At 47.1% G+C, this 18343-nt stretch overlaps 1 protein-coding gene across 2 annotated transcripts in view; it reads right to left on the reverse strand.

Annotated features, from left to right (window-relative positions):
- ARID1A (AT-rich interaction domain 1A) overlaps positions 1–18343 on the reverse strand; it is a 599176-nt gene that overhangs the window by 13443 nt on the left and 567390 nt on the right. For both annotated transcript variants that reach the window (XM_086957625.1, XM_086957624.1), the window contains one exon: positions 2948–3078. In XM_086957625.1, coding sequence (XP_086813751.1) covers positions 2948–3078 — 131 coding nt within the window. The remainder of the gene's footprint in view (positions 1–2947; positions 3079–18343) is intronic.

Genomic DNA, 18343 nt, shown 5'->3' on the forward strand with positions numbered 1-18343 from the left:
CATCCTCGCAAACACACAGTTGTGCAAGAAAGAACTGCTATCACCACTAAAAGCCAAATGAATGTTGTGCCAAATGAATGTTGTGTAATCATGCCATAGACGTGCAGTCAAATGCGCTCGCCACTCTCTTTGAAAGCGTTTATAGAGGAACACTCTATTAAGTAATGAGCTTTGCAAACTAAACAAAACCAGCTCTTTCTGTGAGAATGTAGTGCTCCGATGTTAAATGGGAGAAGCTTTGCTGATTTACTGCTGATGAGGAGGTTGCCTGGATATTGTTTGTATATTTAGCTCTGCCATGACACCACATCTTCGCCATGCATAATCATCAGTCTCTTCCAAAGAAGCTGTCAAACAAGTGGGACATCAAAGTGCTACCCTGTTTGTGAGTGCGTGTGTTAAGCGTTTATAGAGGCACACTCTATTAAGTAATGAGCTTTGCAAACTTAAAATCAAGCGTATTTTGGTGCGACCCAAAATATACGTATGAAGCCCAATTTTAGAGGATAAACTTGTAACTCATGCTAATTATGACTCAAGCAACAGTGTGGTTAGATTTCAGGTGCAATAAATTCTGCACCAAAACCGGTCTGTTCAAAATGAGGACCTTGTGCGTATACAATTTTATTTGTGTTCTATAAATAATTTGCTCAGAGTAAAATTAATAAATGTTAGTAATCCAGACTGCTGAAGCGCCATTTTCTACCAAAGTGAAACCATTTTGTGTCACTGAGCACGCGCTGGAGTCGGGCTGAGCTGAAAACCAATGAAAACACGTGTGCAGCATATGGCAGGGAGTGGATCCCCTTCAAGTCTTCGCGGCTCAATGCTGTCCGGGAGGTGGGAGGGGAAGTAGGAGAGGGGGAGTGATAGGGATGAAAGCGCTAGCGGGCGCATGCTAGCAAATGGTGACCTGCGGAGCGCGTGAATGGAAAGAGCGGCCGTGGCGAATTCTGTGCACGCGCTCACATGAACTGTACGCGATCCGCAGCTAGGTAAACTTTTCAGACTGCTTACTATAATCTCGCCTATTCATCCCTGCGGGATGGAGTAGTCGAAACCTAAAAAGCTCAAGGACTTCAAAAGAGATCAGATCAACATCCCCCACTACTATGCTTGACAGATGGCATAAGGCTAGTGATCGTGGTAAGTAACGTGCCCCCCTTCCCCCCCCCCCTTTCCCGGACATGTTTTTATGCTTTACAAACAACTCCACCTAGATCTTATCTGTCCAGAGCAAATAGTTTCAGACGTGTTGTGCTTCATTCAGGTGCTGGCATATAAATCTAAGCCTTGTAGCAATGTTCTTTTGGGAGAGAAGACGTTTTCTCCAGTCTAACCTTTGATGAAAGCTGTACTTGTTCAGTCTTTTTCTAATTAAAGAATAAATAACGTGAACATTTATCTTTTGCCTGAGAACTGAGTGTTGCTTTGGCATTCTCTGCAATGTCTAGGAGCCTTTATGGTCTGAGTCTGAGGTGAATCAGCTGGCATGCACACCCATGGCTACATTGGCAACTGTTTACAAGGTTCTCCATTTGTAAATAATCTCATTGCTTAATGATGGACCGCATTTTGTTTGAAAATGGTTTTATAAACATTTCCAGACTGAGGTACAACAATGATAATTTATCAGAGATTGTCACAGTTTTGACCTACACATATTTTACAACAAATCCGAATGCCCTGGCCAAAACCGAGGATTCCTGGTTTTATCTATAGGTAGCAGCAATCCTGATGATCAGGTAAATATGTGAATTTGCTTAGCAACACCTAATTATAATTACCTTCCTAAACGATATGGAAATAGGAAGGGTGCACTTCTACAGACAGGGCTTTTGAATGATGGCTGATTTACTTGTTTAATAAATGGAAAAGTAAAATTGGTGTGTGCTACTTGTAACCGAATCTTTATCATTATCTACGTTTTGTTAGGAATTGATAAAGTCTAGATGAAGATCAAATCATTATCAGGTGCAGTATTTACCCGGGATTATTAGCACTGAAACAAAAGAAAATGCAACACAGAAAATAGGATAGAGGACCAAAAACCAACAGGACATTCAGCAGGTAGGACCTAACCCAGAAAGAAACAGCTATATTTGAGAAAATACATTTTCACTGCAGACTTTAAAGCTCTGACTTTGGAACAACGTAATGTGTCCAAGGAGAGAGGTCATTTCAGAGATTGGGGTTCAAGACATGGAAAGACCTGTTACCACATTGCGATTGTTTGAACTGAGATACACTGAGACTGAAAGCAGCACTATAAAGTAACAAACAAACAGGTTTTAAAAGGTCACAAGATGAGTTTAAAAAACGGCCAGACTGGTTTGGGGTTTGTGGCATGATCTCAATGTTAAGCAGGGTAGTTTAACATAGATCCTTCGTCTGAGGAAGCCAAAATAGATTACATCTCTCCTGGGAGGCATGATCTAATTTCTTGAACTTTTTCACTAGTGTTACAACCATACTCTGAAGACTTTGCAGCTTAGATGGCCAACTTTTGTAGTATGTTAAATCAGAGACTCTTAAAAGGGTGTCTCTTCTGGCACCACAGCTTGTGTGCCTGAATACATAAACACCCCTCCATCCTTTTCATGTTGTGCATCCCTCCAACACCACTTACTGAAAGCCCAGAATGCAACTAGCTCACTACCAAAAGTAACAATCAACAATTACGGCCACAGCTATTTTGTATCCTGTTTCAACATTAAAGATATCCCTCCACACAATATCCGTAATCAAAGACAGTGCTGGAGCAGGTGCACCAGAATAAATAGGTGTAGTGTAACTCAAAGCAACAGAGCTGCAGCCAAGCACATGGGCAAGTGAGTCCCTGGACACAAACAAATACCAATGTTGTCAATCTGCAGAAAGAATGACAACAGAAACTGATGTAGGAGGACAGCAAGGAACTTTAATACATTCAGACATGGGTACACACCTGATTGAGGCTAAAGGTCATGATGCTGTTGTCGTCATACAGAAGAATGTTTATGGTATCGAGAGCCCATGTGCTCTCCGCGAGCAACCCAGATTTAAGGGACATCATCACCCGCCAAGCCTCGGGGGTTCCTAAAACATAAGTAAGATGGAGAAATGAGAAATAGAAATGACGAACCACAATTCAAAAGCATTTCTTTGCAGATCTAAGGCATGTGTTTCTCCCATAACAAGAAACTCTTTCACACGTCAGCATTCAGAGCCTATCATTAATAACCAAATCACACTACCCTCTTCGTTGCCACCTTAATTTTACATAGTTAAAATTCATTAGGCATTACAAGATGTATTTGCAATCAGTTAGAATGTCAATGTTTTAACAAAAATACAAAGTTGAGGGGTACTGCTTATGACAAAAATGCTTCCTACATAATTACGTGGATGAGTTAGTTTCAGAGTGATCCACGACTCTATGGGAAGCAAAAGTATATAACAGAATCGAGAACGTCGGAAGGCTGACTAATGAACTCTACCAAAACAAAATAAAAGTGAAATAATTTGCATATGTTTATGTGACTTTTCCATTCTCAAATAAATGGATTGTTCTGATTCGGCCCAACTCTATTCATGGGATCATTGCCTCCATGGTTAACTCCATTTTTGGTTCCCTAGTGAGGCTTACTGTGGGGGACCAGTTTTTTACGTTGTATTTTGGTTCTGCTGATAAGATTTTTCAGCAGATGCTAGGCAGAAACACATACTTGTGCATACTAAGGTTCCTTCTCCAATGGGTGTGGTGATAAAAGCTCACCAGTAACTGAGGCATGGGTACTTGGTGTTTTTTTTTTTTAATTTCTTTATTAAGGTAGAGATCACAAATACAAAATACAGCATATAACTTATCATCACGCTGTTGTGGAGTTGCAAGAGCAGTGTACTAGATTTTCTTTTTAAAAGAGAAAACAAAAAAAGAAACAGTAAGAATTAAAAAAAGAACGAAAAGAAAAAGGCATGTACATAAACCAGGTCTGGCCATTAATCGACAACAAAACAGACTTTCAATAAATCAAGTGTTTTGTACATTATAAAGTGGAACAGATACAGCAGCATTTCAGAACAGTCCGCTAAGGAAACCAATTGTGGATATTAAACGAGATACAAAGAATGTCAAGATTAATCAGTCTTTTGTCTGCATATATGCTCTGACAGGTCCCCATATTTGCTGCCCCAGTGCCTTTTTCTGCATTCTCTTAATAGCATACAAATTATATTCCATGTGATAAGTAAATGAAAAACGAGTTCACCAACAAGAGGCAATGCAGAGTCTTGGAACCGCTGTTGCCACAAGTATCAAATAGCCTGTGTTATCCGTGGTCTCGGCTCGGACACCCCCGATGTCTATACCCAGCAAAATCTGCATTAATGACAGCTGGAAAGGAGAACTCAGAATCTCAGATAAGAACTTATTTACATGTCCAAACAACTCCCCTAATTTTACACAAGTGCCAAAGATGGAATATGCTACTTACGAGTATGCATCTGTTCTTGGCATAGAGGGCTGCAGAGTGGTACATTTATGAATAGATCGCCATCTGGTGTTGGGCTCGGATGATTGCATTTGTTTTTCTCTTGGAGAAGTTTTTGTCGTCACGAGACTGATGACTCCTCCTTTGGTCGCTAGTAAATGTACAGGAATTTATATAGCGCAAATCACCGAGCGGTTTCTAAGCGCTTGCTTAGGGAACCCGTCCTGGTATTCCCCTGTGAGATAACCCCGGCAGGGTATCCGCAAGGTGAAAGCCAGGCATCCCGCCGCAAGGGGCCGTTGTGGAGATTAAGCAAGCTATTGCCCAGAGTCGCAGAGTGTGAACCCGTGAATCGAGTAGGCACCGGAGCGAGAATTGTCGAGTCCATGGACATTTTAGGACTCAAGACCCCGCCCAGCTGGGGATTGAACCCTGGTCCTGGGCTGACCTCTGCTTCCAGGTCTGCCTCCTCTAACCAGTGAGCCACACTCCTCCTCCTTTGGTTGCTAGTGCGCATGGGCATCAGCTCCATCCTTAGATTGTTTTGCCATAGTAGGGTTAGATGGAGTAGTATGATAGAATACAGATAGAAATGCCCATGTAAGTGTATCTAAATAAGATAGTGTTGGAACAGACACAGGTTTCCGGGGAGGCTGGGAGGGTATGTACCACTCTGCAGCCCTCTATGCCAAGAACAGATGCATACTGGTAAGTAGCATATTCCGTTCGAGGCATATGGGCTGCAGATGGTATATTTATGAATAGACTATACAGCAGTTACTTCCCTAGCGTTGGTCACCAGTGTCTGTTGCAACAGTTTGAAATAAAGTTTTTAGTACAGCTTGGCCCACTCTAGCCTGTTGTGTCGCCTGCACATCTACACAGTAGTGTTTTGTGAAGGTATGCAGTGTAACCCAGGTTGCTGCTTTGCATAGGTCATCTAAAGGAATGTTTCCTAAGAATGCCATAGATGCCACTAGTTTACGTGTAGAGTGAGCTCTAGGAGAAACAGTTAATGTCCTCTTTGCTTTAATGTAACATATTTGTATACATTTCACAATCCACCTGGCAATGCCTGCTTTAGAGATAGGATTGTCCTTATGTGTTGGAGAAAACGCTACAAATAGTTGTTTGGTTTTTCTGAAAGTTTGTGTTCTATGTAGTACAATATTGCCCTTCTTACATCTAATGTATGTAGGGCCCTTTTTGCTACCATCTGTGGTTTTGGAAAGAAGACTGGTAGTTCCACTGGTTGATTGATATGGAATGCTGAAATTACTTTAGGCAAGAATTTCGGGTTTGTTCTAAGAACCACTATATTTTGGTGTAACTGTAGGAATGGTTCTTGTATTGTAAATGCCTGTATTTCACTTACTCTTCTGAGTGAAGTAATGGCTATAAGAAAGGCTACCTTCCATGTAAGGAATTGTATTTCACACCTATGCATAGGTTCGAAAGGCGGTCCCAATAGTCTGGTGAGTACTATGTTGAGATACCAGACCGGGGAAGGCGGTAGGCTTGGTGGAATGACTCTTTTGAGGCCTTCCATGAAAGCTTTTATTGCTGGCACTTTAAACAGGGATAGATGCTGCCTGTTTTGTAGGTATGCTGCTATAGCTGCAAGATGTACTCTAATAGATGTGTAAGCAAGGTTACATTGCTGTAAGTGTAGTAAATAGCAAATAATCTCTTTAGTGGATGCGTCCAGAGGGTTGATGTTATTACTGTTACAGTATATAGCAAACCTCTTCCACTTTGCTGCATAACATGCTCTGGTGGTAGGACGTCTTGCTTGCTTAATGATTTCCATACAGTTTGGAGGTAAATTTAAGTATCCAAATTCTATGACCCCAGGAGCCAGATCGCTAGGTTCAATTGTTTGGGATCTGGGTGCATTATTTCTCCATGGTTCTGTGTAAGGTGCATGGGTAATATTTATATTTCTACCTTTTGATGTGGCACCTGTGAGAGTTGCAGTAGCGTGGGGAACCACGGCTGTCGTGCCCACGTGGGTGCTACTAGTATCATTGTCATTGAATGTTGTTGCAGTTTTCGAACCACTAATGGAATTAGTGGGAGAGGGGGAAAAGCGTATGCAAATTTGTTGGACCAATTTATCCATAACGCATTGCCCTGCGACAGGTGGTGTGGGTACCTGGATGCGAAGTTTTGGCATTTTGCGTTCTGATGAGTGGCAAATAGATCTATCTCTGGTTGTCCCCATCTTTGGAAGAATGGCTGCAGTATTTGGTCGTGCAGTTCTCATTCGTGTATTTGTTCTGACTCTCTGCTTAAGATGTCTGCTATCTGATTTTGAACTCCTGGTAGGTGTTCGGCTAACAGATAGATCTTTTGAGGAATGGCCCATTTCCAAATGTCCTGCGCTAGTCTGGATAGTTGGAGAGAGTGTGTCCCCCCCCTTGTTTTTGAATATAATACATCGCTGTCATGTTGTCTGTTCTGACCAGGACTGCTTTATTGAGAATGTGCATTTGAAAAGCTTTTAATGCTAGAAACACTGCTAGTAGTTCTAGATAATTGATGTGCAGCCTTTTTTGCTGTACACTCCATCTTCCCTGCACTGTATATTTGTCCATATGCGCTCCCCATCCGGCGAGCAATGCATCCGCTGTTAGTATCACTTGTGGAATCGGTTCTAGGAACGACCGCCCCTTGGAAATGTTTGTTGTGTTCCACCACTCCAGAGAGCGATGTGTGCGGTCGTCTACCAACACCAGATCTGTAATCTGACCTTGAGCCTGATTCCACTGTGTTGCTAGACATTCCTGCAGCGGACGCAGTTGTAGTCTGGCATATGGTATTAGCAGTATGCAAGAGGACATCATCCCTAGTAACTGCATGAACACTCAGGCTGTTAGTGAGTGTTGAGGTTGAAATCTTTGGATCAACGTGAGCATTGTTTGTATCCTGATTGGATTGGGGTATACTTTGGCTCTTTCTGTGTCTATAGTAGCCCCTAGATATTGTTGAATTTTGTTTGGTTGCAGGTGGGATTTTGTGTAGTTCACCGTAAACCCTAGCTGGTGCAGCAACTGAATGGTCTTTTGTGTGTTTTGAAGACATTCTTCTTGTGATTTGGCTTTTATTAGCCAATCGTCCAAGTAAGGGAAGACATGTATTTGTTGTCTTCTTAGGTGTGCTGCACCCACTGCTAGGCATTTTGTGAACACCCTTGGTGCTGTTGTTACCCCCAACGGAAGGACTTTGAACTGATAATGTTGTCCTTCCACAACAAACCTGAAATATTTTCTGTGGGCTTTGTGAATTGGGATGTGAAAGTAAGCGTCTTTTAGATCCAGTGTAGAAAGAAAGTCCCCTTTCTTCAGTAAAGGAAGTACTTGTTGGAGCGTGACCATGTGGAAATGTTCCGAATTTATGTATGCATTGAAAGGTCTGAGGTCTAGTATTGGCCTTAGAGACCCGTTTTTTTTGGGAATTAGGAAGTATAGAGAGTATACCCCTGTTTCTTGTTGATGTTGTGGAACCTTCTCTATAGCATGCTTTTGTAGCAGTGATAGTACTTCCTGTTTTAACAATGTTAGATGATCTTGACTCATTGGACGTTGTTTGGGGAGGATGTTTGGTGGGGTAGCTGTGAGTTCTAGGCAATAACCATGTTGGATAATTTGTCTCACCCACCTGTCTGATGTGATGTTTTCCCAGACAGGTAGGAACGGTGTTATATGGTCTGGGGGGAGTTGTATGAAGTCACTGTTTTGGGGTTGGGGAGTTGCGGTTGTTGCTATTTCCGCGACCTCTACCCTTGTTGTTGTTACCTCTGTAACTGCCTCTTGAATTACCTCTGGGTGATGTTGGTGTAAAAGAGGTAGTTGCTGGCTTGTGCCTGTATTCTTTGACCCGCCTCTATAGGTGGACCTACGAAAGGAACCCCTTTGACTTGGCTGTTGCAATGCTCCCATTGATTTAGCCGTTTCCGCGTCTTTTTAAATTTTTTTTAACGTCTCATGTGTACGTGAGCCAAAAAGTGTCTTTTCATCAAAAGGCTGGTTCAATAAGGATGTTTGTACTTCTTGTTTGAACCCTGAGACTCTGAGCCATGCATGTCTTCTTAACATGATACTGGTGTTGATGGATCTTGCTGCAGTGTCTGCTGCGTCTAAAGCACATTTAATGGAAGTTTTAGTTATTATCTTCCCATCCTGTATAAGCTGATCTGCCCTTTTTTGATGTTCCTTAGGGAGATGTGTAATGAGTTTTTCTAACTCAACATAATGAGCTCTATCATAGCGTGCAAGTCGCGCTTGTGTATTAGCTTTGCGCCAGCTGTTTGCCGCTTGGGATGCTACTCTTTTGCCAGAGGCATCTATTAACTTGGACTCTTTATCAGGAGGAGGAGCCTCTCCTGTAGTTAATGAGTTTGCTCTCTTACGAGCGTTTGTGACTACTAGCGAGTCGAGAGGTACCTGTCCCCTGATAAATATTGGGTCCTTTGAGGCTGCCTTATATTTTTTATCAATTCTTGGGTTTAATACCCTAGCCCTCACAGGATCTTTGAATATGTCAGCTGTGTGATTGAGAAGACCCTTAAGCATAGGTAGTGTTTCTAGAAGGAAATCCTCTATTTGAGGTTCCTTGTGTAAATCTACCTTGTGGTATTTTGCTGCCCTATTAATTAACTGTACAAAACCTGTATTATCATCAGGTGGTGAGGGTTTTGAGGGATATAGTTCGGGGTCGTTATCGTTATCTGACCCTGCATTATAATCCTCCCATGGGTCTGCTTCATCTGGGGCAGTGTCGTCATCCCCATGAAGTTCTCCCTCCCCTGTATCACTTTCAACATCTGTTTGAGGTGTAGATGGTCTTGGTGTAGAAGGTGGAGGAATAGCTGGCAGAGTGTGAGGAAGAGGAGAAGATGGTGTGTCTGTAGGTTGAGAAGAAAGGGGAGGAGTTGTGTTTGTCCCCATTGTTCTCTATTTAGGAGGAGCTTTGTCGTCCAACTGTTCATTCTTCCTCTTTTTAGGTAGTTTTGTCACCACCTTGCCAGTTTGCGGATCGATAAACAAAGTCTTTTGTTTTGGATCTGTCTGATGCTCCTGTGTCGGTACCGACATTTTTGGTTCCGAAAGGTGCCTTTGCTTCTGACTGTCAGTGTTCTGTTTTCTCGGTACCGAGAATTTGCTCGATTCCGATTTTTTTTGGTGTCGAGTAAGTCTTCAGTGTCGAAGCATGTTTCGACATGGAATGTTTCGACTGCGAGCTTTCCTTTGTATGGAGCTTCGGTGTCGATGTCGATGCCGATCGCTTCTCGGATCCGACATAGTGGGAGGCCGAGTGTTTCGGGTTCGGTGCCGGGCCCGAAGGCGGGGCGTTGTTAACTTTTTTCGGTAATCTGACCGGGCTCGAAGGCGGGGTAGACACCAAACGGGGTCGGTTTTTCGGTAAAGGGACGTCGTCACTCACGTTTTGATGATCGTCGATTTCTTCGACATCAGACTCGTCCACTTCCGATCCCGACTCCTCATTTTCTTCTTCTTCTTCGGGGTGCTGGGCCTCGAACAGCTCCAGGATTGCCTCTGATTGCATTCTCGACACTTCGTGTATTCGTGTTCGACGTTTTCTAATCGTCGACTTGGAGGAGAATGCTGCACAGGCTTCACAGTCCCTGGATTCGTGTTCCGGTGATAGGCAAAGATTACACACCTCGTGTAAGTCCTTGTGTGGGAACTTAGCACCACACGTTGGACATTTTTTGAATGGAGTCCTTTCCATGGACTCCGGGCTGGACTACGTCGAGATAGGCCTCCCGGTCTCGTCGACGTAGAAGTTGTAACTTTTGTTGTTTGACGTCGAAACGCGTCGAGATGGAAGTAAACTCGCGCTCGATAACAATACCGTCAAATTGGAAAGGGAATACGCGCCGAAATATGACTTTTTCCCGAAGTCGATCCGGAGCGCTTCGATCCTCATCCGAACCCGAGGGCGGAAAAAAACAATCCAAGGAAGGAGCCGATGTCCATGCGCATTAGCAACCAAAGGAGGAGTCATCAGTCTTGTGACGACAAAAACTTCTCCAAGAGAAAAACAAGTGCAGTCATCCGAGCCCAACACCAGATGGCGATCTATTCATAAATGTACCATCTGCAGCCCATATGCCTCGAACATGCATTACATCCGCCTGATGGGCACCGCATCTGAAACATTTTCCTTCTGGGTCTCCACCCCACTTTGAAATTTTGTCTGTAGTATGATACAGGTAAAACAAAGTTTTATAATGTTGCGTTACAAGGTTAGCAGACATAAGTATTCGTCCGGCTAGTTCAATTGAACTATCAAGCGGAATTACTTGACTTCCTAACCTGCTCTCCCATTTGCTCACTTGTGCATCAAAGTCGTTAGGCATAGCCTTTATCATTAAATTATAGAGTACTCCGATCTGAGCACCTTTCTTATTAGCCTCAGTAAGAGGGCTAGGTACAGTGCTTATATTAGTTTTTTTATTAGGTACTCCCGGATTTGCAAATATTTAAAAAAATGTGTAGGTGGGAGTTGATATTGCTCCTTTAACTGACTGAATGACTTTAAGCCGTCCCCTGTATTCAGATCCCCAACTGTGATTAAGCCTCTTGTTCGCCAACTCACCACTATCCTATCCCAGCATATACTGGGGTGGAAAATCGGGGCAGTCAATGGGGTATATAAGGAGGTCTTTTCAATTTTATAGTAATTTTTGATTGCCTTCCAGACTTTAAAGGCAGCGGCCAGCACCTTAAATCTGGTACGTTTGTAATAGTTCCAATCCGTATTAAGAAAAAGACGATTCCTGGCTATAGAACCCATTAACAGGCCATATATTGATGGCTACAATGCTCGCTCCATAGGTCCTACCCCTGTAAGCAAGATATTCATACGAGAGAGCATGCAGGCGTAATAATATAAAAGAAAGTCAGGTACCGACCAACCTCCAACAGCCCTTGGCAATACCATATATTTTTTTGCGCGCCGCTCCTTTCCCCGAGCCAATAAAAATGTCATGCAGATCGCCTGGAGTTGTGTGATATATGCCAGGGGGATCTCTAATGGCATACATCGATAGAAGTATAAAATCTTAGGTAGTACCATCATTTTTAAAGTGTTGCACCTGCCTACAAGCGTTAAGTGAAGGCATTCGAATTGATCCAGTTGTTTACGGATCCAACTAAGTAGTTTCTGCCAGTTAGATTCTACAGTAGCCGCAGGTGAGGCCTTGATCTGCACCCCTAGATATGTAACCTCTGTTAGAACCCGGGTATCTGAGAAAGACTTAATGTTTACGCATAATATCTGGGTCTTGGCAGTGTTTAATTTATACCCGGATACCGAGCCAAATAAAACTGCCAAATGTTCAATCTCAGGCATTGCCAAAGCCGGCCTTGGAGAGAGCACGGCTACATCATCGGCATACGCTAGTGCCTGATACTGTTGTTGTTGTATCCTAACTGGAGGTATCCGAGGGCTCTTCTCAATCATTTTTAAGAACGGATCTATGTAAAGGGCGAATAACAACGGGGAACAAGGGCATCCTTGCCTTGTCCCCCTTTGTATTGGAACTATTGCTGATTGCAGCCCCATTACAGAGATCCGCGCGCTGGGTTGTTGGTACAGCGTCTGTATTGATTTTATATATTTTGGTCCGAACCCTCGAGCCCTCATCAGGTCCCATAAGAAGGCCCACGACACTTGGTCGAAAGCCTTCTCGGCATCCAACAATATAAGACTCAACGGGACTCCCAAGCTGTTTGCATGGTCTATTAAGCCAATCACCCGGTTGACATGGTCGGTTGTACCGCGTTTGGGAATAAACACGTGCTGATATACAGAGACCAAGGAAGATATCGCATCTGAAAGCTTTTGTCAATATTTTCCAATACATTTTCTAGCCGGTGTTCAACAGCGAAATAGGCCGGTATGAGGCTGGTTGATCTGCGGGTTTTCACTTCTTTCTAAAGACCACTATGCTGGCCTCCTCCCACGTTTTAGGGTACTTTCCAATCTGCGCAAGCCTAAATGTGGCTAGCATATCATGCTTCAAGACTTGAAGCACAAGTTACTACTTGTGTAACGATATATCTGTAAGAGACATTAGTTAGTGATAGATTCCTTACCTTAGAATATCCCCAGGCGTCAGACTGGATCCGGAATTTTTTTGCGTAGCAGTACCCTTGCGCGTCGGTAGGCGTCGTCTGCGGCTCTGCGTCTGTCGTCGGCGCCGTGATGACATCGTCGGAGTACTTAGACGCCGCCTCCGCATGCTGACGTCAGTTCTTAGTCATGGCTTTTCCGCGCCAGAAGCGCTGAGCCGTGTTAAAAACCAACACTGGTGCCATTGAAACTAGGGCCCTGAAAGGGGAAGACCTTAACCCTAGATATCGGTTCGCAGAACTGGGAGGATGGGTGGGTCGGTAAGGAATCTATCACTAACTAATGTCTCTAGTAAGTAACTCAAGTAACTTGTGCATCTGAAAGAAACACGTTAATGATAGATTCCTTACCTTAGAATAGATACCCCAGCAATACCAACCCCGGTGGTGGGTCTGCGAACCAATGATCACACCAGAAAGTCCTGGAGGACGGAACGGCCAAAGAAGCCATCCCTCCGGACTTGAATGTCCAGGCAATAGTGTCTTGCAAACGTGTGCAGCGAGGCCCACGTAGCTGCCTGGCAAATGTCCTGCAAGGGCACTCCCCAGCCCAGGGCAGTTGTTGTCGCCGTGGCTCGGGTGAAGTGAGCCCGCAATCCAACAGGGGGCTCCTTTCTAACCAAGGAGTAGCATGCCTGGATACACAAGATGATCCACCGGGAGATGGTCCTCTTGTGTACCGCCTTTCCCTTCTTCGCGCCCACGTAACCAACAAAGAGTTGGTCATCCACCCGGAACTGGCGTGTGCGATCCAAGTAGATTGAGAGCGCACGTTTTGGGTCCAGACGGTGGAGCCGCTCTTCCTCTTTAGAGGGGTGCGGTGGCGGGAAGAAGGTTGGCAAGGAGATGGAATGCCCGATGTGGAAGGCTGTGACAACCTTGGGCAGGAAAGATGGTTTAGTACGCAACACAACCTTGTCCGGATGGACAGAAAGGAAAGGAGGAGTACAAGAGAGGGCCTGGAGCTCACTCACTCTCCTGGCAGAGGTGATGGCAACCAGGAAAGCAGTCTTCAGTGTAAGAAGGCGGAGAGGACAGTTGTGAAGTGGCTCAAAGGGAGCGCACATCAGAAATGTAAGTACAAGGTTTAAGTCCCACTGAGGCATCACAAACAGAACAGGTGGAAATGTGTGTGTGATGCCTTTTAGGAATCGATTTACAATAGGGGACTTGAACAAAGATGGCTGATCAGGCAGCTTCAAGAAGGCTGAACGGCAGAAAGATAGCCCTTGATAGTGCCCAGAGCAGAGCCCTGCTGGGCAAGAGAAAGAATTAAGAGAAGAACCTCAGAGAGAGGGGAAGAGAAAGGATCCACAGCCTTTGCTGTGGACCATGCCACAAATCTGTTCCACCTGCAGGCATATACCGACTTTGTGGAGGGACGCCTGGCTGCCAGAATGATGTTACAGACTTCAGGAGGCAAGTCAAATGGCCTCAACTGTCGTCGCTCAATCTCCAAGCATGGAGGTGGAGACTGGACAGGTTCGGGTGGAGGACCGTCCCCTGCTGCTGCGACAGAAGGTCCTCCTGAAGAGGCAGACGAACCGGGGGATCGACTGACATTCTCAGTAGCTCTGGATACCAGTACCTTCGTGCCCAGTCCGGAGCCACAAGGATGACTTGGGCCCGGTCTCGCTTGATCTTCTTCAGCACTCTGGGCAGAAGTGGTATAGGCGGAAAGGCGTACAACAGACCGCAACTCCACTCGCGACGAAAAGCGTCTCCGAGCGAGTGCCGCCTTGGAAATTCCATTGCGCAGAACTGATGACATTGCGCGTTCTCTTCGGTGGCGAATAGATCTAACCAAGGCTCTCTCCACTGCAGAAAGAGACCTTGCGCCACGTCCGAGTTCAGACGCCATTCGTGATCCATCATGCACCGGCGGCTGAGTTCGTCCGCCCTGGCGTTCAGAGAACCTGCCAGGTGTTGAACCACCAGAGTCACGCCCTGATGTTCCAGCCATTGCCAGAGGAGCAGAGCCTCCTGGCAGAGGGTCCACGACCCCACCCCACCCTGTTTGTTGCAGTACCACATGGCGGTGGTGTTGTCCGTGAACTACTGCACTACACTCCCTCGGACAGAGGGGAGGAATGCCTTCAGTGCTAGACGAATCGCCCGCAGCTCCAAAAGGTTGATATGGAGCCGGGACTCCGCCGGAGACCAGAGGCCTCTGATCTCCGCCTCTCCCATTTGGCCTCCCCAGCCCTGGAGGGACGCATCCGTCACGACTACGTGCTCCGGTTGGGGAAGGGAGAGGGATCTGCCGCTGACCCAATCGCGGTCCGTGAGCGACCACTGCAGCTGTCTCGCAGTGCCCTCCGAGATCAGGACGTGGTCAGACAGGTTGCCCTGATGCTGGGCCCACTGAAACTTCAGGTCCCACTGCAGAGCCCGCATCCGCCACCTGGCGTGATGCACCAGGAGGATGCAGGAGGCCAATAGCCCCAGAAGCCGTAGCGGCAACCTGACCGAGATCCGGGATAAAGGCCGAAAGAGTGGAATGAGAGCCTGAATATCCCGGACCCGCTGTTCGGGCGGATAAACCCGAAACTGCGCCAAGTCCAGAACCGCTCCGATGAAGAGGAGCTTCTGAGAGGGGCACAAGTGTGACTTCGGCACATTGATGGAGAACCCCAGCTGGTGCAGGAGATCCGCCGTAGTCTGGAGGTGGCTGACTACTATCTGGGGCAAGCCTGCCTTCAACAAGCAGTCGTCGAGGTAGGGGAAGACTGAAACCCCTAGCATGCGCAGATGAGCTGCGACCACCGCCATCACCTTCGTGAACACCCGTGGGGCGCTGGTAAGGCCGAAGGGGAGCACGGTATACTGAAAGTGCTCTTGTCCAACCGTGAACCGCAGGTAGCGCCGGTGGGCCGGCAGGACGGGGATGTGGAAATAAGCATCCTGCCAGTCCAACGCTACCATCCAGTCCCCTAGGTCCAGGGCAGCTAGGACCTGAGCCAGTGTCAGCATCTTGAACTTCTCCTTCCGGAGGAAGCCGTTGACGTTCCTTGGGTCCAAGATAGGGCGTAGGCCCCCTTTGCCCTTCTTGGGTACCAGAAAGTAGTGGGAGTAGCAACCACACCCTACTTCTGGCCCAGGAACGCGCTCAAGGGCCTCCTTGGCCAAGAGGGCAGTAACGTCCTCCTGCAGAAGTCGTAAATGATCACCCGACACACGGTGGTTCTGCGGTGGCATGGCTAGAGGAGTCTCCTCGAAGGGGAGGGAGTAGCCCCTTCGGACGATTTGCAGCACCCACCTGTCCGACGTGACTGTGCGCCAGTGGGAGTGGTGATGGCGAACCCTGCCACCCACTGGCGTCACATGGGCCTTCGTCACCGCAGGGGTGAGAAAAAGGGCCATAGACGGTTCCTCCAGGCCCGGCACCAGAGGCAGGAGAGGACAAGACAGGTGTTTTTGATGCAATGTCTCAAAAATGAAGGAAGTTTTAGGAGTAGGCACCGTCAAGGATATGCCCAACTTCGCAGCACCCCGTAAAAGGACATCATGGAACGCCACCAGGTCATCAATAGGGGACACCCTCGTGTCCGGGGACTCCGACAAGGTAGGAGAATAGTCTCTGGTACCAGAGGACCTTGTGTGGGAGCGAGAGTCGCGCATCCTATGGCGGTGTCTCGACCTTGTGGACGATCTGTGTCGCAATCTCTCCCTTCTCCCAGAGCGAGACCTGCCAGCCCGTGGCCGCTCCACCGGTTTCCGTGGTGGGGTCTTCCTTGGCTCCTCTCGGGGTTTCGGTTTAGGGGTCCCCTTAGGAGGTACAGGCAAAGATGGCAGCGAAGTGGACCTCGGCGGAGGAACCCTCGGCTGCGGGCGGGCCCATGCGGAGGGACTGGTGGTGGTGGTGGGTCGCCTGACGGAAGTGGAGGGTTGGGTGGAGGATCCTCTTTAGAAACAGGAGGAGGAGTTGGCGACCGAGGCCGAGATGGCGTGTACACCTCTGAGTACACCGAGCCCGATGACCCCTTAGGCGAAGGGGGCTGAGATCCAGCCCCTTCAGCAGGTGATCGCTTCCTCTTGCGCCCTCCATTAGAAGCAGTCTGACTTCTGGGACCAGAATCCCTCTTGCGCCGTTTTGGAGAGGCTGAACGACTCCCAGACGCCGACCTCTTTCTTCTCGACGCTGAGCGTCGCTTTTCTGGCGTCGAACGTCGCCTCCGCGACTCCGGCGTCGAACGCCGCCTCCGCGACGTCGACCTCTTCTTCTTCGACGTCGAACGCCGACCCCTCGACGTCGACCTCTTCCTCCGCGACGTCGTACGCCGCCTCGCGACGTCGAACGTACCTTCCTCGACGACGAGCGTCGATTCCGCCGTCTAGATGCTCTCGACGTCGAGGAGCCCCTCGACGTCGACCGATGCTTCAACGGCGATCGGCGGTGTCGCCTCGACGGCGAGCGCCGATGCTTGTCACTTCGTCTCCGACGTCGATAGGAAGACCTTGACGTCGACGATGACGATGGCTCGACGGCGACCTCTCCAGGCCCTTCGACGTCGAGCCGTCACGCCATCTCGACCCGGAGCCCCGGGGAGAAGGGGAGCACACCGCCGTCATCCCTCTCGTCGTCGATGCAATCGACGTGGACGGAGACCGGGACCGTTTGCTGGACTTCCTGCCTCTGGGGAGCCCCCCAGAGGCCTCAGCAGAGGCAGAGGGAACCTTCCCAGCCTGCCCAGACCCACCTGCAGCCTGCAGCCGTCTCTCCTCAAGGCCAGAAAGCCTGATCTTCATCCTGTCCCTCAGAGTCCGAGCAGTAAACTGCTTGCAGATGACACAGTCCTCAGGGACATGATCTTCAGGGAGGCAGACGATGCAGACATCGTGGAGATCACTCTTGGCCTTCTTCCTCCCACATGCTGGACACTTATCAAAAAGGCCAGGCATTTTAGAGCCCTAAAACGCCTGAATCAGCACACAAAAGAGAAAGAGAACACCAAGAAAGTAAACTGAAACACTTTTAAAACACAAAAGTGCCAAAATATTCAATAAACCCTTGAAACAAGGGGGAGCTCAATGCTAGGGTCCTGTAAGCAGGAGCCGGAAAAAAGAACTGAAAGTAGAGGGACCTGCTATGCATTCTGGGATACTGGGAGAAGTTCTGGAAAGTTCTCTTAAAGGCACAGTATCCTATTTAAGCCACATAATGGCAGCCTATGGGGCTTGTCTGTCCCTACCTTCCTCTCTATCATTCCAGAGTCTTTTACTGGGGGAGGCAAGTTTCTCTATAGTAGAAACTGGCAGGCTGTATTATGTGTAGTGTTTTTTGGTGGAATTTCTAGTTGAAGTACTGGACAGTGTAGCCTGTGGATATAGGCTGCATTATTTGTCTTTAAATTCTCTCTTAAGTGTCTTTGCAGTTTCTGCATTATTTTGACAACTTAAGAGATTATTTTTGATTGCCGGGGTCCACGCACTATTCACTAGATTATGACTATACAGAGATCCCCTACTACAGAAGGAATCTATCACTAACTAATGTCTCTTACAGATATATCATTACACAAGTAGTAACTTGTGCATCTGAAAGAGACATGTTAGTGATAGATTCCTTACCTTAGAATAGATACCCCAGCAATACCAACCCCGGTGGTGGGTCTGCGAACAAGATTACACTAGAAAGTCACGGAGCACAGAACGGCCAAAGAAGCAGTCTCTCCGGACCTGACTGTCAAGGCAGTAGTGCTTGGTAAA

This window comes from Lissotriton vulgaris, chromosome 2_1, assembly GCF_964263255.1.
Source record: "Lissotriton vulgaris chromosome 2_1, aLisVul1.2, whole genome shotgun sequence".
Taxonomy (NCBI): domain Eukaryota; kingdom Metazoa; phylum Chordata; class Amphibia; order Caudata; family Salamandridae; genus Lissotriton; species Lissotriton vulgaris.